This window comes from Microtus pennsylvanicus, chromosome 11, assembly GCF_037038515.1.
Source record: "Microtus pennsylvanicus isolate mMicPen1 chromosome 11, mMicPen1.hap1, whole genome shotgun sequence".
Classification (NCBI taxonomy): domain Eukaryota; kingdom Metazoa; phylum Chordata; class Mammalia; order Rodentia; family Cricetidae; genus Microtus; species Microtus pennsylvanicus.
In genome coordinates, this window is record NC_134589.1 from 24,864,488 (window position 1) to 24,888,820 (window position 24,333).

Below are 24,333 nucleotides of genomic sequence, written 5' to 3' on the forward strand. Positions count from 1 at the left end.
TCAGAATAAACTAAATCATGGAGCTGGAGAGAGGGCTCGGTTAAGAGCACCGACTGCTCTTCCCAGTGGATCCCAGTTTGATTTCCACCACCTGTATCATGGCTCACTAATGTCTCATTCCAGTCCAATGGGATCAGATGCCCTCTCCCAGCCTCCTCAGGCACCAGACTCACACATGGTTAAGAGACGCACATGCAAGTAAAGCACCACCATATACGTTAAAAAATAATTAAATAGCGGTTGTGGTGGTGTGCACCTTTAATTCCAGCACTCTGAGGCAGAGGCCAGTGGATCTCTGTGTGTTCAAGGCCAACCTGATCTACATAGTAGATTCCAGGATGCCAGAGTTACATACATAGTGAGACCATGTCTCAAAACACAAAACAAAATTACAATAATAATATTTATGTTTAAAAAAATATGCATCTCGTCGGCTGGTGGTGGCACATGTCTTTAATCCTAGCACCTGGGAAGCAGGTGGATCTGTGTGAGTTTGAGATAGCCTGGTCTACAGAGTAAGTGCCAGGACAGGTTCCAAAGCTACACAGAGAAACCCTGTCTCGAAAAATAAAAACAAAACAACAACAACAACAAAAAAAAGTCTGCGTCTCCTATTAAAATGTAAGTTCTAAAGCCGGGCGGTGGTGGCGCACGCCTTTAATCCCAGCACTCGGGAGGCAGAGGCAGGCGGATCTCTGTGAGTTCGAGACCAGCCTGGTCTACAGAGCTAGTTCCAGGACAGGCCCCAAAACCACAGAGAAACCCTATCTCAAAAAAAAAAAAGAAAGAAAAACAAACAAATAAAATGTAAGTTCTAGAAAACTATGTTTGTTCTCTGTCCCTCTGATTCTCTAATGTCAGAGACTCTGCCTGACATGGACAATCTTAAGCCTCATAAAAGATCCCTGATTGAAATCCACCTCAATTCTGTACAACAGAATCCACAGCCTCTTTCGTAAACAAAGACACGAACTGACATACACAGTGAGTTGTTCAGCTATGATCAATCCGCTCAAAAAGATGCAGTGGAGTTTAAAACTATCTTCTGGCTGCAAAGATTTTCTTCTCTATCCTTTCTACCCTCAGCTACTTCTCATGTCACTCAGATTTCTAGAAGGGAAGAAAAGGAGAGAAAGAGCGTGAGAGAAAGACAGAGAAAGACACAGAGAAACGGGAAGAAAGCTGGGTGCTGTAGAACCCAGAACACTTGCTGCCTTAAACAGAAACCAGCTTTGGAAGATCCCTGGCTCTCTGAGGGAAATGCTCTGGTCTCTGAGATATTGCCACAAAGGCAAGAACTATAGCTCTGCAGCGCCCTCTGCTGTTCAGATGCTTTCTTTTTGCCCCAAGAAGAGGCTACTTAGGTCAGCCATGGGGTAAATCGCATGGGGTAAATTACAGAGTTATAGGGCACAGCTGCGGGTAAGATAGAGCCAGGACCAGAACAAAGAAAAAAGAAAAAAATAGAGAAAGGAAATATTACCTTTCTCTATTTACTTAATAGTCCAGAACTATACCCCATGTCTGGGAAAAATATGAAAAAGGAACTTTAATACTGGCACTCAGGAGAGAGGCAGAAGCAGGAAGACTCCTGTGAGTTTGATGTCAGCCTGGTCTACATAGTGAGTTCCAGGACAGCCAGGGATACATAGTGAGGTACTGTATCAAAAATAAGTAAGTAGGGCTGGAGAGATGGCTCAGTGGTTAAGAGTATTGCCTGTTCTTCCAAAGGTCCTGAGTTCAATTCCCAGCAACCACATGGTGGCTCACAACCATCTGTAATGAGGTCTGGTGCCCTCTTCTGGCCTGCAGGCATATACAGACACAATATTGTATACATAATAAATAAATAAATATTAAAAAATAAATAAATAAATAAGTAAATTTTCAAATAAAGTGGAAAGAAACCTCTGTGTGACTTAGACTCCAGTTAAGTTGGTTGTTTTGAGACAGGTCTTCCTATACAACCAAGACTGGCTTGGAACCCATGAGTCTCCTGCCTTCAAGCCTCCCAGCTTGGCGTGGCTCTCTGTCTAGTCAACGTTCTCTAGAGGAACAAAACCAATATAATGACTATCTATATTTTTGGGTGTTTTTTTTTTTCGAGACAGAGTTTCTCTGTAGCTTTGGAGCTTGTCCTGGAACTAGCTCTTTGTAGACCAGGTACAGAGATCCTCCTGCCTCTGCCTCCCAAGTGCTGGAATTAAAGGCATGCACCACTACCACCCGGCTGACTATCTATATTTATAAGAAATTTAATGTACAGTAAAGTATTTGTTAAATAAACTTATACTGGAATAGTAACAGCAGCTGTCTCACACCTGAGAGGCTGAGAACCCCATAGCGGCTCCGTCCATGGAGCTGGGGGTACCTCAGCAATCCCAATCTGGCACCCAAACCCAGAAGAGCTACTGGTCCACAGTCAGTGATAGGAGTCTGGAAATGCTGGTTCTAATTCAGCCACAAAACAGCTGCAGCTACAACAACAGAGGAAATTAGCTCAGCAACACAAGAGAAGACCAACTGCGCCAACGGCAAATAATCTTCCTTATGGGTGGGGTGGGGTTCCCCACAGCAATGAAGGCAATCAGGACAGTGCCTTAGGTGAGGCTCCCTGCTCAGGTGACTCTAATTTGGGGCATGTTGACATTAAAAGCAAGCATCACACCTTCACGTCTCCTTCATTAAGGCTATAAAAGAGATTCTTATACACTTGAGAGGGTGGCCCATGCCTGTAACTCCAGAACTCAGAGCTGAGACAGGAGGCTTGTGTGTTCTATGCCAACCTAAACTTTAAATTGAGAATGGGGTGTGTGTCCTACAGGTGTAGGATCTTAGCACTTTATTGAAAAAGGTTTAAGAGGAATAATTTAGAGACCCTCTAGGAATTCTGAGGTTCACTTAATCTTTTGACAATGGCCAAAGACATTGTCCTTGTCCCTCCAAATGCTGTGGTTCATTTATTTCTAATTATATCATGACTTGGAGATATATGACCATCCAAGCACTGGTGTTCCTGCTGAGGCAGTAAGATCATTTGAGTCCAAGGGTTCAAAACCAGCCTGGGCAACATAGCAAGACCCCACTTCAAAAAGAACAATAGTGCTGGGTGTGGTGGCGCACACTTTTAATCCCAGCACTAGAGAGGCAGAGGCAGGATCTCTGTGAGTTCGAGGCCAGCCTGGTCTACAGAGTGAGTTTCAGGACAGGCTCCAAGCTACAGAGAAACCCTGTCTCAAGAACAAAACAAAAACAAAAAATCAAAAAGAAATAAGTGAGTGTGACGATTTTTTAAAATTTTTAGGGAGGAGCACATGAAGTATTAAACAGGGAAAACTGACTTTAGTGGCTCACACCTGTAGTCCCAGGACTCAGAAAACTGAGGCAGAAGAATCACTGTAAGTTTAGTGCCAGCTTGGGCTATAGAGTGAGCATGGATATATACACAAGCATACACATTCAGATACAGGGTTGTGTACAGGGTTAGCAAGAAGGCTCAGCAGGGAAAGGCACTTGCCACCAAGTCTGTCAACCTGAGTTCAAATGCCAGTCCATACAGGGTAGAAGGAGAAACAGACTCCCACAACTTTCCTCTGACCTCCACACGTGTGATATGCTGTGGCACATACATGTCCCACTCTCTAACACATAAATATATGTAAAAGCAAATTGGGTAGGGAATGCGGAGATGTCTCCATTGCTAGCATTTGCTGTGTAGTCACGCAGACCTAGGTTCCCGTCCCTGGGACTCATGGAAAAAGCCAGCTGCAGACACCGAGAGAAACAGAAGGAGCTCTGGGGCTGTCTGGCCAGCCGGCCTTGCTGAGTTCCGGGTTCGGTGACTTTCAAAAAAAATTAGGTAAAGAAAGATTGAGGGAGATACCTACTGCTGACCTTTGTTCCCTGCATAAACATCTTCAACACAGAGACATACAGGAAAGATAATTGTGAGGCTTTATTTATTTATTTGCTTATTTATTTTGGGCCTCTCTATGTAGACCAGGCTGGCCTCAAACTCACAGAGATCTGCCTGCCTCTGCCTCCCGAGTGCTGGGATTAAAGACAATTGCCACCATACCTAGTAAAACTTTAAAATGAACCAGCCTGCCTCCATCTTGGGCTTAAAAGCCATCTTATATTAAAGACAAACTAGGTTCATTCTCATTTATGATTAAACCTTTGTTTCTCAAAGATTGGGCTATGCCCCCACCTGTAATCTTAACTACACATGGCTGTGTACTGCCTATTTGGGGAAACAGCAACTATGCCTCTGTTTCAAAAAGGTGTTAGGACTACTTTTTTATGCTTATGTTCTGCTCTTTGTTTGTTTTTCAAGATAGAGTTTCTCTGCGTGGCCCTGGCTGTCCTGGAACTCGGTCTGTAGACCAGACTGGCCTCGAACTCACAGAGATCCGCCTGCCTCTGCCTCCCAAGTGCTAGGATTAAAGGAATGTGCCAACACCACTTCATATGTTCGGCTTCTATAACCCCACCATTTGGAAATCTCTCTATCCCTGAGCTATAAAAACCCCTGTCTTAAAATGTTAGTCTCTCGAACCCCACTTTTAAGGGGAGACTGCCTGTACATACAAATTTTTAAAAATTGCTTGCTTTAGTTAGATTTGGGTCGGTGGTCTTTCTCCTTGAATCTTTGGAATTCTGGCAAGATGGCTGAATAGGTAAAGATGCTTGGGGTCAAAACCTGACAGCCTGAGGCTGGAGAGGTGGCTCAGCAGTTAAGAGCACTGACTGTTCTTCCAGAGGACTTACCCCATCAGCTCACACCCATTCATAACTCCAGTTCCAGGGGCTCTGACACTTTTCTGGCCTCCTGGGAAACCAGGCACACAAATGCAAACTTTAAAAATGGAAAGACCCAGCACTTGGGAAGCAGAGGCAGGCGGACTTCTGTGAATTCAGGGCCAGCCTGGTCTACTTAGTTCCAGACTAGCCAAGGGTACAGAATGAGACATTGTCTCAAAAAACAAACAACAAGGGGGCTGGAGAGATGGCTCAGAGGTTAAGAGCACTGCCTGCTCTTCCAAAGGTCCTGAGTTCAATTCCCAGCAACCACATGGTGGCTCACAACCATCTGTAATGAGATCTGGTGCCTTCTTCTGGCCTGCAGGCATACACACTGACAGAATATTGTATCCATAATAAATAAATAAATAAATATTTAAAAAAAAAAAAAAAAAAAAAAAAAAAAAAACAAACAACAAAACAAACAGAGAAGGGAGTAGGGGGAGAATAAGAGCGGCTTGTTGTCACAAAGGGACAGGAGATGCTAGGATCCAGAAAGGTGGAGAGGGGCAGGCATCAGTAGCGCCCTGCCAGACACGTGACTAACCCTTTATTATGCCCATTGCAGTTGCTGCCAGGAGGCCAAGTGGGGCAGAGGGATGGAGAGAGGGACATGGATTCGTCTGTGGTTGCTATGGTGCTCCAGGCCGGATTTGCCCATCTCTGCTAATGGAGCAAAGGGTAGAGGAAGGAGGGAGGCAGAGCTCAGAGAACAACCGGTCTCCTCCCTTTCCCTCTTTTATCTCTGGAGCAGATGTGGGGTGTATGTGTCTGGAGTGGGGGTACTGGATCAAAGGTAGAGAAAAGGGTAGTATGCCCGGATTAAGAGGCTTTTGAGATGGGGGGGCAGACTGAGTGATGGGGGTATGGCCATCCTACCTATATCCAGAAGCTAACCGATAATATTAGAGAAAGGGGGGGAAATAGGGTAGATGGTATTAGCATGAGAGAGAAGAGGGAGGGAGATAGGCAGGGAGGGAGATAGGCAGGGAGGGATAGAGGGAGGAAGGGAGGGAGGGAGGGAAAGAGGTGTGGAGATAGACTGTACACGAGCCTCTGACTGCGTTCTCTGAGCCACCCAAACCTCTAGGCAGCCTGGATTCCAGGGATAGGAGAGCTACGGAAGAATGGGCACCACGGCAGTGATCACACCTTCTCTTGTTTGGGGGCTGCTAAGTTGCTGTTTCCTCTGCAGCTGGGCTCTGGGGAGCCAGCGGTCCTTCCGCTCTCTGCCTCCACTACCCTCCCAAGCCAAGGCAGGACCTGGGTCCACATGGAAGCCCCCAGAGGGGGCCAAAGCAGCCCTGGCTTTTCTCTACTCCGGAGACATTCAACAGCTGTCAGGGGCTAATTGTAGTGAGAGTTATGAAGTCCATGGAACAGAAGGCAGTGTGGGGATCCCCCCAGTCCTACAGAGAGCAGCGGGCACCCTGGCCCAGGCTGCCAATTTTCTCAACATGCTTCTACAAGCCAATGACATCCGGGAGTCGAGTGTGGAAGAGGACATTGAGTGGTACCAGGCACTTGTCCGAAGTGTGGTAGAGGGGGACCCAAAAGCCTACAGGGCTTTATTGACCTTTAACCCTCCACCAGGGGCCAGCCACCTTCAGTTGGCCCTGCAGGCCACCCGGATGGGGGATGAGACCATCCTCCGGGACCTCTCTGGGAACAAGGTACAGGAAGAAAATCCAGAAGAGGACCTGGACAGCCCTGTCCTACAGAAGCGAGTACTGACCAATGACCTAAGGAGTCTTGAAAGCCCCAAATGGCCACGGGGGGATGGGTACGTGGGGGACATACAGCAGGTGAAGCTGTCTCCTCCCTTCCTGGAATGCCACGAGGGCCAGCTCCGTCCTGGCTGGCTAGTCACAGTCTCAGCCACATTCTATGGTCTCAAGCCAGACCTCACCCCAGAAGTCAGGTAAGTGGGTTTGGGAAGGACTTGATGGATCTGTGAGGGTGAGGGGGACACGAGTCTACTGCACTGTGCACAGAACATGTGTCTGCAGGGGGCACAGATGTGTGTGTGCATTCAACTGTGCATATCTATACTATTAACATTCTCAAGTGTTTGTGATGTTTATGAACCAGTCAATTTATACACATGTATCTGAACATCTGTTTGTATGTCTTCACTTTATTTTACTTATTTATTTTGGTTTTTTGAGACAGGGTTTCTCTGTGTAGCATTGGCTCTCCTGGAACTCACTCTGTAGACCAGGCTGGCCTCAAACTCACAGAGACCCACCTGCCTCTGCCCCCTGAGTGCTGGGATTAAACGCATGAGCCACCACCACCTGGCTTATTTTATTTTCTAAGACAGTTTCTCATGTAGCCAAGGCTAACCTGGAATCCTGGTCCTCCTGCCTCTACTCTCCAAGTGTTGGGATGACAGGCATGTGCCTGGGTATCTCTTGATGTTGTTTCTATGCTGAGCACAATGAGTGAGGAGACTTTCACTCTTGTGCAAACACAGGTATTAAACATGTGTATGTGGGTGTGTGTGTGTGCAGACGGGTGAGTATAGATCAGGGCAGGTCTTGGCTCTCATGGCTCGCAGGTCTGAGGTATAGACAGAAGAGATGAGAGAAACTGATAGTCAGGCAGTGGTGGTGCATGCCTTTAATCCCAACACTCAGGAGGCAGAGGCAGGTGGATCTCTGTGAGTTCAAGATCAAACTGGTCTACAGAGCAAGTTCCAGGACAGCTAGAGCTACACAGAGATACCCTATCTCGAAAAACAAAACAAAACGAAAAGAGAAAGAGAGATAGAGAGAGAACTTAATGACAGTAATAATCCATATTCCTGACTTCTCAGAGGAACCACACGGATACTTCAGGAGGCTTCCCAGGACAGAGGCTTGGAACCAACATCCTTTTTGCACAGGAGTTGGCTGAGTCCCCGGTGTCACTCCCAGTGACCAGGCTCTTGGTGGAGCAGACCCGTTATCCTATCTCTCCTGCCACAGTATTTGTGATATTCCACAAAGAACTGGCTCTGCGCTCAGCTAGGGGGAAGCAGGAGCAAAGGAACACAGCGCAGCCAGGCATGCAGCAGCCAGCATTGCTTTCTCGGTTCTCTGCCCCCGTGCATTGTTCCCAGTAGGGCTCCCCCTCCTGTAAGCTGGCATCCTGGCTCCTTGCCAGAGCCCTCCCAATTCAGTCACAACAGAGCCCGTCCATTCTCGGACTCCTTCGCTGTGACTAGTTCAGACGTGGTTTGGGCAAAGGAAAGTAGTGGTAACCAGCGAGGCTGCATATGTTGTGTGTAAATGCAATGGGCAAAAGCCAAAAAAATCCCTTCACGGTGATCACCCGAGCCCCGGGTTCCTGCGTGTCTTGACATGCCTTTTCCTTCTCCCCACTGATGAGAACCAGGAAATGATAAGATATGCTGACTAGTGAGGTGGGAAATACACTAGTGGGAGGGGACTGTTGCCACAGAGACCGGGCTAATATCACCGGAGGTCTGCCTTGTATGTGTGCAATCCTGCCCCTGCGCTAAGACTGCACTGCCCAATAATGTAGTGATTGTCTCCGCACTCCCGCTGGGCGCCTAACTGCCAATTTGCTGCCCTAGGGGCCAGGTGCAGATGGACATCGACCTCCAAAGCGTGGACATCAATCAGTGTGCAAGTGGCCCAGGCTGGTACTCCAACACCCACCTGTGTGACCTCAACAGCACTCAGGCAAGGAGGATGGGTCCACTGAGGCCCGCCTTCATTCTCTTTGCCCACCGGCCCCGGTCCCACCCCCCCAAATCCAGCTCCCAGAGGCAGTCGACAAAGCCACCCTTTCACCTGGTTTTCTCAGGGCTTCAAGGGGGCCCTAACTGATTGTCGAGGTGAAATGACAGGGAGGCCAATGTACAGCCTGTCTCATGCCTCCCATCTCTTCCAAGAAAAGCTACTCCGCATGCCCAGGAAAGCTCAATGTGCCTCCTTGTTTGCCCTCGCCTGGTACTCAGCACCCCAGGGTCCCTCTTCAGGGGAACTTCTGAGCCTTGCCTGCTTCCCTTTCCTGGGCTCCACGCTCCACATCAGCACAGCTCTGAACTCCTCAGGGCGCACAGAGGATGCTCCAGTGATATTCACCCAAGTCAACAGAATTGCTGGTTGGATGTAGGAGGAGCCTAACCAAAGCTTGGAAAGGTCTGGGGCAGAGCCACTCCCAGAGATCTGTTCTCAGCCACTGACCTCAGCAGGGTGCTTAACACACCTGCCTGGCTCTGAGGCCCAGTTTTGTCTCCTGCTGAGCAGACGTCAAGAGGAGGAGGTAGAAGAGAGAGCTAACCTTGGCGTCCCACCAGCCTGGCCTTACGCTGAGGAAAGTAGTCCTGTGTTAAAGCCAGATGTGTCCTGACAGAGAAAGTTACCCCTCCACGGGGGTCTTTTTGTTGTTATTGTTTTGCTTGGTTTTTAGTTTTTGGTTTTTTGAGACAGGGTTTTGCTGTGTAGCCCTGGCTATCCTGGAACTCTCTCTGTAAAGAAGGCTGGCTTCAAACTCATAGAGATTCACCTGCCTCTGCCTCCCAAGCTACCACTGCCCAGCCATGGGAGTCTTTTTAAAAACTTATCTGTCTTTTTTTTTTTATTTTAGCAACTTGATTTTTTTTTCTAATTTCATTTTATGTGCATTGGTGTGAGGGTATCAGATTCCCTGGAACTGGAGTTCCAGACAGTTATAAGCTGCCATGTGGGTGCTGGGAATTGAACCTGGGTCCTCGAGACCATTCTCGGTGGTGCTCTCAACCACTGAGTCATTGCTCCAGTCCCTAGCTTACCTGTCTTGATTAGAACTACTGTTGCTGTGGTGGATCACCATGATGATGGGGAGGAAGGGGTTTCTCTCACAGTTCCATATAACAGTTCATCATCAAAAGCAGTGAAGGCCGGAACTCTAGCAGGGCAGGATCCTGGAGACGGGAACTGCTGCAGAGACCATGGAAGGGTGCTGCTTACTGGCTTGCTCATCTTTTGTATAGAACCCAGGACCAAAAGCTCAGGGATGGCCCTACCAACAGTGGGCTGGGCCACATCAATCACTAATTAAGAAAATGCCCTACAGCTGGATCTTATGAGGGCACTTTCCCAATAGAGGCTCTTATTGCTCCCAATAACTCTAGCTTGTGTCAAGTTGACATAAAACTAGCCAACACGAAACCTATATGCCAAGTGGGACAGCTATGGGAACCCTTTGAAGCAGGGGGTAGGCACATAAGAGGTGTGATTGGGCTGTGAGTTCTCCCTGTCTTCACCTCCCCCAGTACCTAGCCCTAGCAACAGCTAGGCACCAGGAAATGGGACATGAGGCTCCCGTTATTGCCAGCCTGAACAAAAGAGTTATGTGTCCCGGTTATGTATTCTGTATTCTTTTCTTGGATATTCCTTGAAAAGACCCAACAGCAGGGAATGGGGACGTTTGCAGAGGTGGGGGTGGGAGTGGGTGTCTGGGCAAGAACCGAAGAAAGCTTCTGGTGAAATCTCCTATTGTAAACCCAGAAGTCATGGAGGGAGGGAACTCTTCCCAGCAGGGAAAGCTTTCGGAGAAAAACATCATATAAAATAAATGCCATTTGTCATCCTCACAGTGTGTCCCTCTGGAGAGTCAGGGTTTTGTCCTTGGCCGCTATCTCTGTCGCTGCCGACCTGGATTCTACGGGGCTAGCAGTTCTGGGGGTACGTAAGTGTGGAGAGAGCTAAGCAGAGGTTTTGCTAGCCAAGGGAAGTTGGGATGGAATATCTGTGGGGTTGACACACAGGTATGAGACACCTTAGCCTGGTGTCTTCCTGTTACCATGCCCTTACTGGGACACAACCCTTCGCTCTTATTCCTGGGGCCATAAGTTACAGGAGGCCATGTGGCCCTCAGGACCCAAGGCTAGAACCTCAGAAATCCCTACCCAAGTTCTCTTTACACCCATCTTGTCTTTTGTAGGATTAGAAGAGAGTACAACTCAGACCGCTGGGCAATTCGGGTCCCCTCAAGGCAGCTTGGGGAAGCTGCTGAGGTGCCAGCCATGTCCTGAGGGCTGCACTAGCTGTCTGGATGCCACGCCATGCCTGGTGGAGGAGGCCCTGGCACTGAGGACGGCAGTGCTGGCCTGCCAGGCCTGCTGCATGCTGGCCGTCTTCATGAGTATGCTGGTTGCCTACCGTTGCCGCAGGAGCAAGGCAAGAAGGCCCCCTATCTCTCTTCTATGCACACGTCCAACCCATCTCAAATAAAGCGCCAAGTCTTGGGAGAATGGGTGCCAATCTTGCTTCTCCACCTGAAGGTGTGACATTAGGCAGTGACTTTTCTAGCCCTGTTTCGACCTGTTTCTTCATCTGCAACATTGTATTCATTCAACAAATACTAGTTGAATGCCTGCTCGGAGCAAACTACTACATAGGCACTCTACAACAGAAGTGCTCTGGATTCCCAAGGCACAGAGGAAGCAGTGAGACAGAGGCAAGGCGGGGAGTGGCTTTCAGGTGCCATGGGGCTCAGAGGAGAGACCCAGTTGTTCTGGAGGAGATGGCGTTGGAGAGAATTCTAGAAAAAGTGTTACTGGGGCCAGGCTCAAAGGTTCATTGGTTTTATCTGGGCAAAGAAGAGGAATCTTATTCTAGACCAAGGTGCAGTAGGCCCCAAAGCTTGGAAGAATGCCAGAAGCTCTTGCTAGCTCCAGCAAACTTCGGTGTGAGCCCAGCAGAGCCCTTGGTGCAAGCATAGGTAGACACTGCGGTGAGACAACAGGAGGTGGAGCTAGTGCTGTTGGAGGAAACCCAAGGCCGAGTGAGCCTCCAGGCAGGCCAGGCTTGGTGTCCTCAGAGCCCAGCTTACACCTTTCTCCCTGGGCTTACAGAGGATCCGGGCATCTGGAATCTTCCTGCTGGAGACCATCCTTTTTGGATCCTTACTTCTCTACTTTCCTGTGAGTCTGTGACCAGCAGCTGACCTTACTTCTTAGTATCCCCTACTCCCAAACTGTCCCCATCCTCCAGAATCCTTTTCTGTCTCTTAGGAAGATTTAGTGACTTTAAATTCCCCTGACCAGCATGGCAGTGGCACCTGCCTTTAATCCCGTCATCCAGGAAGCAGAAGCAGGTGGATTTCTGTGAGATCCAGGCCAGCCTGGTCTACAGAGCGAGTTCCAGGACAGTTAAGGCTACACAGAGAAACCCTGTCTCAAAACAACAACAACAACAACAAAAGAAAAGTTAAATTCCCCCTACCTATTCACACAAATGGCATGCTGGCCTAGTAAGCTCTGGAGGCAGACACCCAGATTGTAAAGAATTTTCTGGGGGCTAGAGAGATGGCTCAGAGGTTAAGAGCACTGGCTGCTCTTCCAAAGGTCCTGAGTTCAATTCTCAGCAACCAAATGGAGGCTCACAACCATCTTTAATGAGATCTTGCGCCCTCTTCTGGCCTGCAGGCATTCATAAAGGTAGAATACTGTATACACAATAAATAAAATTAAAAAAAGAAAGAAATTTCTGACTTGCTGGTGCAATAAGGCAAGTTGCCTACCTCCCCTTCCTGATCTTTACGCTCCAACAGTGCAAAAGGGAAGTGTGAGGCCCCCACTGTGGGGCTGCTGGGAAGATTAGTCACACACGTGACACGGATGGAGAGGGGAGGAAAGCATAGCAGAGGGCAGCTGTCTCTGTCTCTTGGCCATCAGGTCTTCATCCTGTACTTCAAGCCCAGCGTGTTCCGCTGCATCGCTCTCCGCTGGGTCCGGCTGCTGGGCTTTGCCGTCGTCTATGGGACCATTATACTGAAGCTGTCTAGGTAGGCCCTTGCCGACCTCGCCACTGGCTACCCAGCTCACTCACCCAGTGAAGTCTTTTGAAGCCAGTCCTTTCCCTGTATCCCCAGCCCAGTCTCAATCACTCGGCTTTCTCCCTCTATGTAGCCTTTGGAAAGTTCGGGGGAGGTAAATATACAGGGGGCTGGGAAGCAATGGACAGACTTAGGACTCTGGGCTCACACTCGGTCCTCCCGACTTCCCACATGTACCTTACTCCCCTCAGGGTGCTCCAGCTGTTTCTGTCTCGAACAGCCCAGCGAGGCCCACACCCAAGCAGTGGGCAGCTGCTGCAGCGCCTGGGACAGCTCCTGTTGTTGGTATTGGGTTTCTTGGTCCTGTGGACAGCTGGTGTCCTGGAGCCAGGCATCCAGCACACGCCTCTGGTGACCCGAGGCCACACTCCCGCCGGCCGCCACTTCTACCTCTGTCACCACGACCACTGGGACTACATCATGGTTGTGGGTGAGCTGCTTCTTCTTAGTCCAGCCTGCTGCTGGCCCAGGCTGTTGCCTCCATGTTGTTCTTGAGCTGGTTCCCCTGGGTCTGTGCTGCCCAACACAGTTGGTTTTGGAGAGGGCAAGCAGGCTGCTGAAATGGTGAGGGCTTCTCTCTCTCTCTCTCTCTCTCTCTCTCTCTCTCTCTCTCTCTCTCAATCTCTCTCTCTCTCTCTCTCTCTCTCTCTCTCTCTCTCTCTGTGTGTGTGTGTGTCTCTCTCTCTCTTTCTCTCACCCCCCCCCAGCGGAAATGCTGCTGCTGTGTGGGGGCAGTTTCCTCTGCTACGCCACCCGGGCTGTCCCCTCAGCCTTCCATGAACCACGCTACATGGGCATCGCCCTGCACAATGAGCTGCTACTCTCTACTGTCTTCCACACGGTCAGGTGAGGGCTGGCCCCCTTCCTAAGACTCCTCCCGCCCCGCCAGTGTTCCCCACCTCCAGGTGAAGGGGTCCATCTAACAGCGATCCTTGCATGGCTGTGATGCCCAGCAGGGTACAGAAGGGTTCCACATACACCACTCCTCTATCTCATATCTCCTTCAGGAGAGACACCCGATCCACAGGAAGTGTGTCTGGTTCCTAACTGCCTGCCTGTCAGCCCTGAGCGGTTCCCCTCGAGCCCAGACCCCTTCCTTACCCTTTAGCCTTCAGAGTAGCAGACCTGCTGTGTGTTTATGAGAACCTGTCCCTGTAGCAGAGGAAGAAGCAAACTACGGGCTGTTCCTCATAGAGTCCTGGGCACTGTTCTGTTCTGTAACCTGGACAAGCAAAGGCAGTGGGGTGAAATCGTTTAAGAGGTCTTCTCAGAATTAATTAGTGAGAACCTTGAGATCACACCTCTGATCCAGAGAAGGCAGGAAGGGTGTGGTGTCCTCCTGGCAGAGCACCAGACTGGGCTGGAGCGGACATCTAGTGAGGTGAGGCAGGCAGGCTGCTGCCACCTGCACTGACCACCCTGTCCCATCTGGCCCTTAACTTAGGTTTACGCTGGTTCCTTCCCTGCACCCAGACTGGACCCTTCTCCTCTTCTTCCTCCATACCCATAGTACAGTCACGGCCACGCTGGCTCTGCTCTTCATCCCAAAGGTAAGGTCTTTCCCCTACTGTGTGAGGCAGGCCCTCAGCCCCTTGGTAAAGAACTCTGTGGCCCTGCCACCTCAGCACCCTCTCCACATCAAAAATTGATGAGCATCCCAGGCAAGGACTTGGCTGAGAAAGGAAACTACTCCCTGCTTCCAGTTCCCATGTAAGCAACATAGAGGGATAGAGAAAGACTTTGTTTGGTTTGGGTTTTTTATTTTGTGTTTTGTGTTTGGGTTTTTTTGTTTGTTGGTTGGTTGGTTGTTTCTTTGTTTTGCTTTGTTTTGAGACAGGGTTTCTCTGTGTAGCCCTCACTGCCCCAGAACTCACTCTGTAGACTAGGCTGGCCTCGAACTCAGAGCTCCTCCTGCCTCTGCCTCCTGAGCACTGGGATTAAAAGCATGTGCCACCATGTCTTGCATCCTTTCAGCCCAGCTGGTAGACTCTGAAGATGTGGGGAGCAGGTTAGAAAGCTGAAGGCCGTGCCTACGGACACTGTGCTGGTCCCTTAGGAAGACGAGTAACAGGGAATAAAATTCTCTGAGACCTTGGATCCCAAATCAGAGAGGGGTGAAGACTCCTGAAGTAGAGACCGAGTAGGTGAGGACAGGAGTAGGCAGGATGCCATTGTGTCTCCCATACCCCTCCCCCCATCTTGGCTAGTTCTGGAAGCCAGGGGCGCCTCCCCGAGAGGAGATCTTGGATGAGGTGTATGAAGATGAGCTGGACCTGCAACGCTCAGGCTCCTACCTCAACAGCAGCATCGCCTCAGCCTGGAGTGAGCGAAGCCTGGACCCAGGGGATATTCGGGTAGGTCCCTCTCCCCCACCCCAGTTCCTTTGATATCAGTGTTTAAGGTCTGAGCAGGGGAGCACAGCTGGGCTGCCACGGGACTACAAACCACAGAATCACCTTCCCTGATCACATACCATCCACTTGAAAGGAATCCCCAAAACCCAGACGCCCAGGCCCTGAAGGTCCAGGCCCAGCCAGGAGTTCATTCTTAATCCCCTGTCCTCATCATGGGGTGGGGCAGACTAGAAAAGCCTCCAGTTCCTAGCAAGATGGGATGGCTAATGACCCTAAGAGTCAACTGTGGGGTCTAGAAATAGTCCCCACGCCTGTGTTTCTGCACCTTCTTCGATTTTGTTGTTGTTTGGGTTTTTTTTTTTTCATTTGATTGTTTGAGACAAGGGTTTCTCTATGTAGTCCTGGCTGTCCTGGAACTCATTTATAGACCAGGCTGGCCTCCAACTCAGAGATCTGCCTGCCTCTGCCTCCCAAGTGCTGGGATTAAGGGGTGCACCACCACACTGGGCACCTCTACATCTTCTATGTGACCCATGTCCACTTCCTTAGAACATTTGAGGAGATTGATGGAACTAGTAGATGGAGACTGTTACATGTCAGTGTCTACGAAACCTTCCCTGCTCTGAATTTCTCCCCAAACAACAACAACCACGACAATAAAACCCCAAAACTGAAGAAGATGCAGAGGCCCAGAGAGGTCAATACAATACCTTCGAGATACACGTGGGTCAGCAGTCTTAAAGCCAGACCTGTCCTGCGCTACAGGCTGATCATTTTCCAGATCACAGTGCTCCAAAGAAGTGAGGGCACCCTGAATCCTCAAGGCTGAGTGGATCCAACTCAGAACCAACTTGGCTCTGGTCTTGCAGGAGTGGAGTGGTGAATTCTGCATTTTAGGAACAGGAAAGGGGGCAGCTTGGTGAAGTGATGCCCCAAGGAAGGGAGCACCACGGTTGGTGGGGGGTGGGCTCTGTCTCTCAGAGGTGGCTCTGCTGCCCTGCCCCTTCCTTGCAGGACGAGCTGAAGAAGCTCTATGCCCAGCTGGAGGTCTGCAAGACCAAGGAGATGACTGCTAACAACCCCCATCTTCCCAAGAAGCAGAGAAGCTCACGCCAGGGACTAGGGCGCTCTTTCATGAGGTACTTGGCTGAGTTCCCAGAGGCCCTGGCTAAGCAGCACTCCCGGGACTCCGGCTCTCCAGGCCACAGCAGCCTGCCAGGCTCTTCTCGACAGAGGCTTCTCAGCTCCAGCCTTCAAGAAACTGAGAAGCCCCCAGCTCTGCGCAAGACCCGCAGCACGTATGACCACCACCGGGAGCATAACACACCCCTCCTTGACTCCACACTGAGGAGGACCCTGTCCAAGAAGTCCTCGACGTCAGAAGGCCAAGCAGAGGGGCCCCCAGCCCTGGGCTTCAGGTCGGCCAGTGCCCACAACTTGACCGTAGGAGAAAGACTCCCCAGAGCCAGGCCCATTTCCCTGCAGAAGTCACTTAGTGTTGCGGCTGGCTCCAGGGAAAGGGCTCTGCTTGTGGCCAGTCAGGCCTACCTGGAGGAAACCTATCGACAAGCAAAAGAGAGAGAGGAGAGAAAGAAAGCTGAGGCAGTCGCAGTGAGCCCAGTGCCAAGCCCAGCGCTGAGCCCAGCACGCAGGCCATCTGCCAGGAAGTTGGAGAGGCCTCTAAGGCCTCCTCTGTCAGCCCCACCATCCCCTGCCAAGAGCAGCAGCCTTGACAGTTCTCATACCCCGGGGAGGCCTCAGGAGGAGCCTGGGAGAAGGCTACCTCACCCACCCATCCGGCACCAGGTCTCCACACCTATCTTGGCTCTGTCTGGGGCCTGCCTGGGAGAGCCAAGAATGTTGTCTCCCACTCCAACCTCCACGTTGGCTCCTGTTCTATTGCCAACCCTGGCCCCACCCTCTACCCCTGTCCTGGCCCCACCCTCTACCCCTGTCCTGGCCCCACCCTCTACCCCTGTCCTGGCCCCACCCTCTACCCCTGTCCTGGCACCAGTCCCATTGTCCCCCCAAAGCCCGCCCCTACTCACTTTCATCTGCCCCTGGGAGAACGCAGAACTGCCAGGCAAGAAAGAAAATGTGGTCCAGGAAGGTCCCACGGGGTCAGAGCAAAGCAGCCACCTACCTGCCTCAGCTCGGACCAGGATCTGGAGGGCCCTCTCTGTGGCAATGGAGAAAAGGGGGGCTGGAGAGAGTGAGAGGACCACCGAGGATGGACATGTCCAGGGGGAAAACGATGACGTGAATGAGGACAAGCCCAAGGTCTTCTCAAAATCTCACAGCCTCAAGACCCCCCTGCAGCAGGGCTCCGTGCACAGCCTGGGCCTGGCCATCAAAGCTCTAACCCGTTCTAGGAGCACCTACAAAGAGAAGGAGGGTGGGGAGGACAACCCTGAGGCTGAGAAGGGAAAGCCTACAGGGGTGAGCATGGGGGCTCCACCCCGATCTCCCAGGCTAGGCCGGCCCAAGGCAGTGAGCAAACAGGCTGCCCTTAGCCCCTGTGAAGATGAGGAGTCTCTCCAGAACCAACAGAATGCTCACACCAGCAAAATGCTCCATGGCTGTCACAGAGAGGGCAGCAGAGGACAGGACGATAGGAACAAGAGGGCATCACAGGGCCCAGGGGAGCAAAGAGTTGAGAGAACTAGTAAGCTAGGGCTTGCTACACTGAGGCAAGTTTTTGGGGACAAAAATGCTGAACAAGCAAAGGAATCCTCTGTGGGTGAACAAGAGGCACCCAATACTGCCCTCCAGCCCCTAGGCAGTGCTGACCACAGGGTGGCAGAGGTATGCCCCTGGGAAGTACCTCACTCAGGAATGTCCCAGTCAGAGAGTAGCAACAAGGCCACAGTCTGCCCCTGGGAGGGGACTGAAGGAAACCTTGAGAAGACACCATCAATACAAGTTCTAAGCAGCTCCTGGGAAGAGAAGGAGAAAGCCCCAGAGGTATCAGAGCCCAGGGGTGTGGGAGCCATTACTGGGAGAAAGCCAGAGAGGCTGATCCGGAGCCAGGAGGCAGTGTGTCCTTGGGAAAATGCCGACCCTAGAGGTCTGTCTCCACAGTTGGCCCATCGGGATTCTGACAGAACCCAGGGCAAGTCTGCAGTAGTGGGCAGTCCAGAGGGTCTTCCACCTGAGGCTGCCAAGGCTGAGCTGTGCCCCTGGGAACTGAGTGATATAGGGGAGAAGACATTGCCCCAGAGAGTGAAGGAACTCCCTGATGAAAGGCAGAAATCCCCCAAGAAGGCAGCTCTCTGGAGAGAACAGAATCTGGGCAGAGACCTGCTGTCTCTCTGTCCTTGGGAAAGTACAGATTTTCGGGGTCCCTCAGCAGTCTCACTTCAAGCACCAGGAGGCTCAGGGAGTTCGGGCAGTGGTACTGTAGAGATCTGCCCATGGGAGTCCTCTAATGGCAAGAAAGCTGAGGTCTGTCCCTGGGAACTGGGAGCAGGCACAGACACACTGAATCAGGGAGGGGATGAGGAGACCGCCTCTAGAAAGGGGTACTTGGGAAAGATGGGGGAGCAAACTGCGAGGGCAAAGGCTTCAGTCCATCCAGGGCAGGAGTCAGTGTGCCCCTGGGAGGACGCAGCCCCTGAGCAGTCCAGCCCACATCCAGACAGCTCCTCCTCCAAGGCTGGTGGGCAGTTCCTAAGCCGTGGGGCCAGCCAGGCCTTGCAAGTGTGTCACCGGGAAGAGCTCAAGTCAGAAGAGAAGCAGGCAAAGCCTTCAACAGCAGAAATCTGTCCCTGGGAAGTAGATGGAAGAACCGGGGACAGGACATCAGAACACACACCAAAAAGAGAATTTCAAAAAGTTGGGGAAAAAATACCTGGAAAAGCAAGAATCCAAACTTGGGAAAAGACTGGGAGGCAGATCCAAAAGCAGGAAGCGATCTGCCCCTGGGAGAGCACGGACCTTGGTAGCACCCCACAAAAAGACACAGAGAAACCCCAAGCCATTCTCCAGAAGCAAGGCAGTATGGGAGGCAAAGCTGCTGAGATCTGCCCCTGGGACATGGAGGAGAGCCTGACGTCTGAGAAGGCCAAGATCTGTCCCTGGGAAGTGGGTGCTGGCGCCAGAAAGGAGAGGACTGTGGGAGCTGGAGCCTCTGGGATCTCTCTGAATGACACAGGCCAGACTTCTGCAGATTCTGGACCCAGGCAGATAGCGGCTACTACTCCAAATAAGTCAGAGAGGCCGAGCCTGGAGAAGGAGGCGGTCTGTCCGTGGGACAGTGTGGGCTCAGGGGACTCCTGTCAGCAGCCAGACACTCTGAGCACCGAGAAACCAAAAGATGGACTCCAGGATGGTGTGATCACCAGGCCAATAGAGGTGTGTCCCTGGGAAGTAGAGGAAGTTCCTATCAGTGAAAAAGCCAAGATCTGTCCCTGGGATGTGAATGAGGGAACCAAGGTGAAAAGCCTGGAGCGAGAGACAGAGAGTGAGCCAGCGGAGGAAGGGCCAAAGGATCTGGAAAAGGTGGCAGCCCAGGTCACCGAGGTCTCAGGCTTGCCCAGCAACATCAACTGTCAGATTGCAGAAGGGCAGTCCTTGGAAGCAAGTGACAGGGTGACAGATATGGGAGTCCTGAGGGAAGATCTGAAGACAGGTTCTCTCCCAGAACACACAACCCAAGGAAAAGCTGCAGCTTTGAAATCACAGTTCCCCGTGGACGAGGGAGGAACAAGCAAGGAACTAGCCAGCCCCCAGACACTGGTCAGTGCGGGCAGGAGGGTTGCTGAGGTGTGTCCATGGGATGCTCCTATCCCAGAACAGAATGAACCTGACTGTGACACCAAGGTTGAGCTCTGTCCCTGGAAGGTGACTGGGAGAATTATGGAGCCACAGACATCAGGACCGAATGAAAAGGAGGACTTTCAAGAGGAACAAGAAAGGGGCCCTGAAAAACCAGAGCACAAAGGGGTAGCAGTTCAGGAAATGCCACAGATCAGCGGCCTTGGGAAGCAGGAAGCCATGTGTCCCGGGGAAAGTCAGGACTTTAGGGTGCAACCAGCCACAGGTGCTTCTGACGGAAGCAAAGGAGGTTCTGAGAAAGTGGGCTCTATGGGGTCCAGGGTGGCAAAAGTGTGTCCTTGGGAAGTAGAAGAAGTTCCCTCTGCTAAGAAAGCAGAGATCTGCCCTGGGGAAACAAGTTCAGGAGAGGTGGTGGAGGGGGCACTGGACCAGGGGCAGGATCGAGAGTCACAGGGGGCTGGAAGGGCTGAAGGACGCCTTTTAGAAGCAGAAGGGACAGTCTACCCCTTGGAAGGCACAGAGTCAGCAGAGCTCTTCCCTGAAGCAGACACCCTGGACACAGACCACTGTAAGGTCAGCCCCCATGGACCAAGCAGCCCAGGGAAAAGGCCAGCAGAACTATGTCAGTGGGAAGTCACAGACCCAGAAGGAAATAAAATCAAGGGCACCATGGCAGATATCTGTCCATGGGAGGAAACCAGAGCTCCAACTGATGGATCTGGCCTCCTGGCTTTACCGACAACCCAGACAGATGTCCCTGCTGCTCCTGAGAACTCACTCTGCCTCTCCGTACACAGACCTTTGGAGAGCTTTGTTCCAGTGAGCAAGAGCGTCCGTCCAGAAGTGAGCAAGTCACCCAGTGCTTTTCTTCTGGAAGGTGTCAGAGAACAAGAACCTTTGGGACTTGAGCCCGGAGCCAAGTCAGCTCCAGAGCCCAGTCTTGAAGAAGCGGAGGCTTCAAAGTCTTCCTCCTTAACTGAAGACCAAGGACAAATGGCTTCTGAAACTCAAGATGGAGAACTTAGCCCTCCATCTGCTTATCCTTGGGACTGTGAATGACACCGCCATAGAGAGGTCAGAGCTTCTTCAGGACACGTCCCACGTGCCAGTTCCCAAAGAGCTGACTCAAAGACTACAGACACTTGGCTTCTCCTCTCCTCAAGAGGCCAGAAGGCAATTCATTCAAAAACTGTACAAGAGGGGTGCAATTTGGGGGCTGGAGAAATGGCTCAGAGGTTAAGAGCACTGGCTGCTCTTCCAGAGGTCCTGAGTTCAATTCCCAGCAACCACATGGTGGTTCACAACCATCTATAATGGGATCTGGTGCCCTCTTCTGGCAGAACACTGTATACTTAATAAATAAAGTCTTTAAAAAAAAGAAAGAAAGAAAGAGGGGTGCAGTTTGAACCCTAAGGGACAGCCCATCCTCTCTATTCTCTTTCTGCTTGAGGAAACAAAAGCTGGGCCCTCCCCTTCTAAATAACCCTGCTATCTGTCCAGTGTACCTGACCCAAGCCATTCAAGTCTGAACTCTCACTTAAATGAAGCTTACCCAAAGCAGCAAAGAACTAAGCCACACAAGGCAGTGGCAATTGGGAAACTGTGGGTGAGAGAAGGCTGTACAGCCATGTAATTCAGGATGAAAGGCAGGGCTAGAATACGGCTCAGTGGTTAGGAGCATGCACTACTCTTGCATAGGACCTAGGTTTTGTCCTCAGCACCCAGTCAAGTGGCTTACAACCACAGTAACTCCAGCTCTAGGGGAATCCTCCAGCTGCTTCTTCTGGTCTCTGAGGTCACCTACATTCAGGTGCACATATCCTCACATAGACAGAATAGACAGAAAGATAAACATACACACAAATTTTTAAAAAATTATTTAAAAGATGAAAGATAAACCGGGCAGTGGTGGTGCACGCCTTTAATCCCAGCACTTGGGAGGCAGAGGCAGGCAGATCTCTGTGAGTTCAAAGCCAGCCTGGTCTACAAGAGCTAGTTCCAGTTCCAGGATAGGATCCAAAGCTACAGAGAAATCCTGTCACACGCACACAAACACACACACACACACACACAATCAGAGGAAAAACAAAGACAAAATATGTGCCTGACAGACCTAGACCATCTTCCCTGACACATGGTTCCATGGAGCCCAGGTTTGTCTAAGGCTGACCTTAATCTTCCGATCCTCGTGTATCAATACTACCTGAGTTCCCGGATGACAGGGCTGCATCTCTATGCCCAGCGTACTCAATGGTGACAATTGAACCCAGAGCTTCCTGTATGCAAGGCAAGCCCTGTCACCTGAACTATATCCCCAGCCCAGCCTATGTGTTTCTGTGGGAATGTGTGGTGCTGGGAAGTGAACCCTGGTCCTCAGGAATATTAGGCAAGCACCAGCTCAAGGGCCTTGTCTTGACTCGAATCTCCTAGTTCTACTTTGTTGTCTCTCATACGTGCCCTGACTGACGGCTGAAGTAACAACAATCAGACGCGCTGACATCTGTGTCACAGCTGGTGTCCACAGTGACAACACAGGACAGAGACACTTTCTCGGGGTCCTCCCCACACTGGACAAGGCATTCTCCCTTCCAGTTATCCTCAGTAAGCCTCCTGCTGGCTTTTTCAGCCAGCTCACCACACTGCCTCCTTCTCCTCTAGTCTTTCTCTAGTCAGCAACAGGGCCCCTCTGTAGTGAATGCAAGGGGGGCATTTACTACTAGGGGGGATCTCTGGTTCTCAAGTGAACCACTCTGGCTCGCTTGCGCTCCTTCCCAGAGGAGCCTGGGAAAGAAAGGAGGTCCTGTTCACAGTCAGAATTCCAACTGCTACCTTCAGAAGGAGCAGCGCTCCTGGACGAGTGAGAAGCCCGGGGTCTGGGCAAGGCACCAGGTGAACAAACGCTCCTTCTCACGGGTCCACTCCGCCTTGGCTCTCTTCTTCAGCGTCACTCAGGCTACCCTGCTTGAGCAGTGTGAGATAACAGAGGGTTGCAGCTACTTGATATCACCAGAGGGAAACTAGGAAGGAGAAAGACGTGTGAAGAGAGGGAGACGGGGTGCAGCCAGGCGGAGTAATGCAGCAGAGCTGGCTACACTAGAGACAACGACACAGATAGAGACCCCAAGTGAGGTCAAATGCCCAGGGAGCAAACCAGGAGTCTGTGCACAAGTGTCGCACAGAAGAAGCGGCTGAGTACTCCCTTTCCAAAAGGGAGCAGAGGAACAGTCACCTACTCTCAGACTTGGGGGCCAGCTGTCCTCATTCCCACACGGAGCCCTCCTAGCCACCCAGACCTCCTGCGCTGGATTTCTATAGCAGCAGGTTGTTGTTTTGGGCTGTGGCTACTTAACCCCACAACTTCTGAGCTAAGGTAGACTTCGCTAACTGTGCACCCCAGGGCAATCCGACTGGGTCTGGTCTAGCTGGAATGTGGTCTATCTCCGCATTCGCTCTTATAATAGCCTCCCGGGAAAATAATAAAGACTGCTTGTTCCCAGCTACCGTACTCGGCACCCGTTTATTTATAATGGTGGTTTTCTTTGTCAACAGAGGCAGCAGATGAGAGAACAGGGCCTGCTCCAACTGTGCCGGGTAGGGCTTTGGGTGGTCCGGCTTATCCTCTACCAGTGCCCAGAATCACAGCTAACAGATGCTCTCTGCCTGGTTCTCCTAGCCAACCCTGCACATCTGGGGCCATTTGCTCAGCTGGATTGGATCCCAGAGGATATGAAAATTGCACTTATCCCCTGGCCTCCTGGTGGCAGCTATTGCTTAGCTGCAATTTAAGATTATCTAGAGACCCTGAGTCAGATCCATGGCAATGGGATGAAATAGCTTATCTGAATCACTGTTTTTTGTAAATTCAAGAGACATCAATGTAACATTTGCCCACTAAGTGTGCTTTTTTGTTTCTCCACTTCTCTTCCCTGCTGGGATTATCTCCCTTCCTTCACACTCTTCGGTTAGGGATCTGGCTCAAGCACTTCTTATTTTGCCTTAATCCAGGGCTCAGGCAAACAGGATGTGCCCAACCCCCACCTGTACAGCGATGCTGCAAACCGATGTACATTTTAAGCCCAGAGGGCTGACAGCAAACAGCATGAGACTGGCCGCCAGTGCTCTTTTCCCGAAGCATAGACACAGGTCTGTGTCCACAGTCCACACTCACGGGCCGTTAGAAAAACAGCAGTCTTTTTGGGTCAGTGAGGTGGCTCGTGGGTAAAAGCATTTGTCATGAGAGCTTGACCCAAGTTCAATTTCTAGAATCCACATTAGAAGGCAAAAGTTATCCTCTGGCCTCTATCTGAAAGCTGTACCATCGACACCATTCCCACTCAAACACTCTCTCACACACATAATGAATAAATAACCAACAAATAAATAGTAACACGAGTATCCCCCCATAAGGCCTGTCCTGTTGGCAGCTTTGCTCAAAGGGCAGGCTTAGAGACCAGAGCTAGGTCACTAATTGCTGACTCAATTCCAGTTTCTTTTCACCCTATTCTAGACACGGTCAGAACAGATTACTTTTGACTTTAAGGGACAAAGAAAATCTCAGTCTTGAGAA

General features: G+C 51.0%; 1 protein-coding gene across 1 annotated transcript; it reads left to right on the forward strand.

Annotated features, from left to right (window-relative positions):
• Positions 1 to 5,930: 5,930 nt before the first annotated feature.
• Gpr179 (G protein-coupled receptor 179) lies at positions 5,931 to 21,107 on the forward strand. The gene is made up of 12 exons (XM_075942248.1): positions 5,931 to 6,724; positions 8,384 to 8,492; positions 10,394 to 10,481; positions 10,741 to 10,976; positions 11,654 to 11,722; positions 12,476 to 12,585; positions 12,828 to 13,066; positions 13,344 to 13,482; positions 14,081 to 14,186; positions 14,844 to 14,990; positions 16,005 to 19,004; positions 19,053 to 21,107. Exons 1-12 carry the CDS (start codon positions 5,931 to 5,933, stop codon positions 20,823 to 20,825), a joined length of 6,810 nt encoding a protein of 2,269 aa, XP_075798363.1. The 3' UTR covers positions 20,826 to 21,107.
• Positions 21,108 to 24,333: the final 3,226 nt, after the last annotated feature.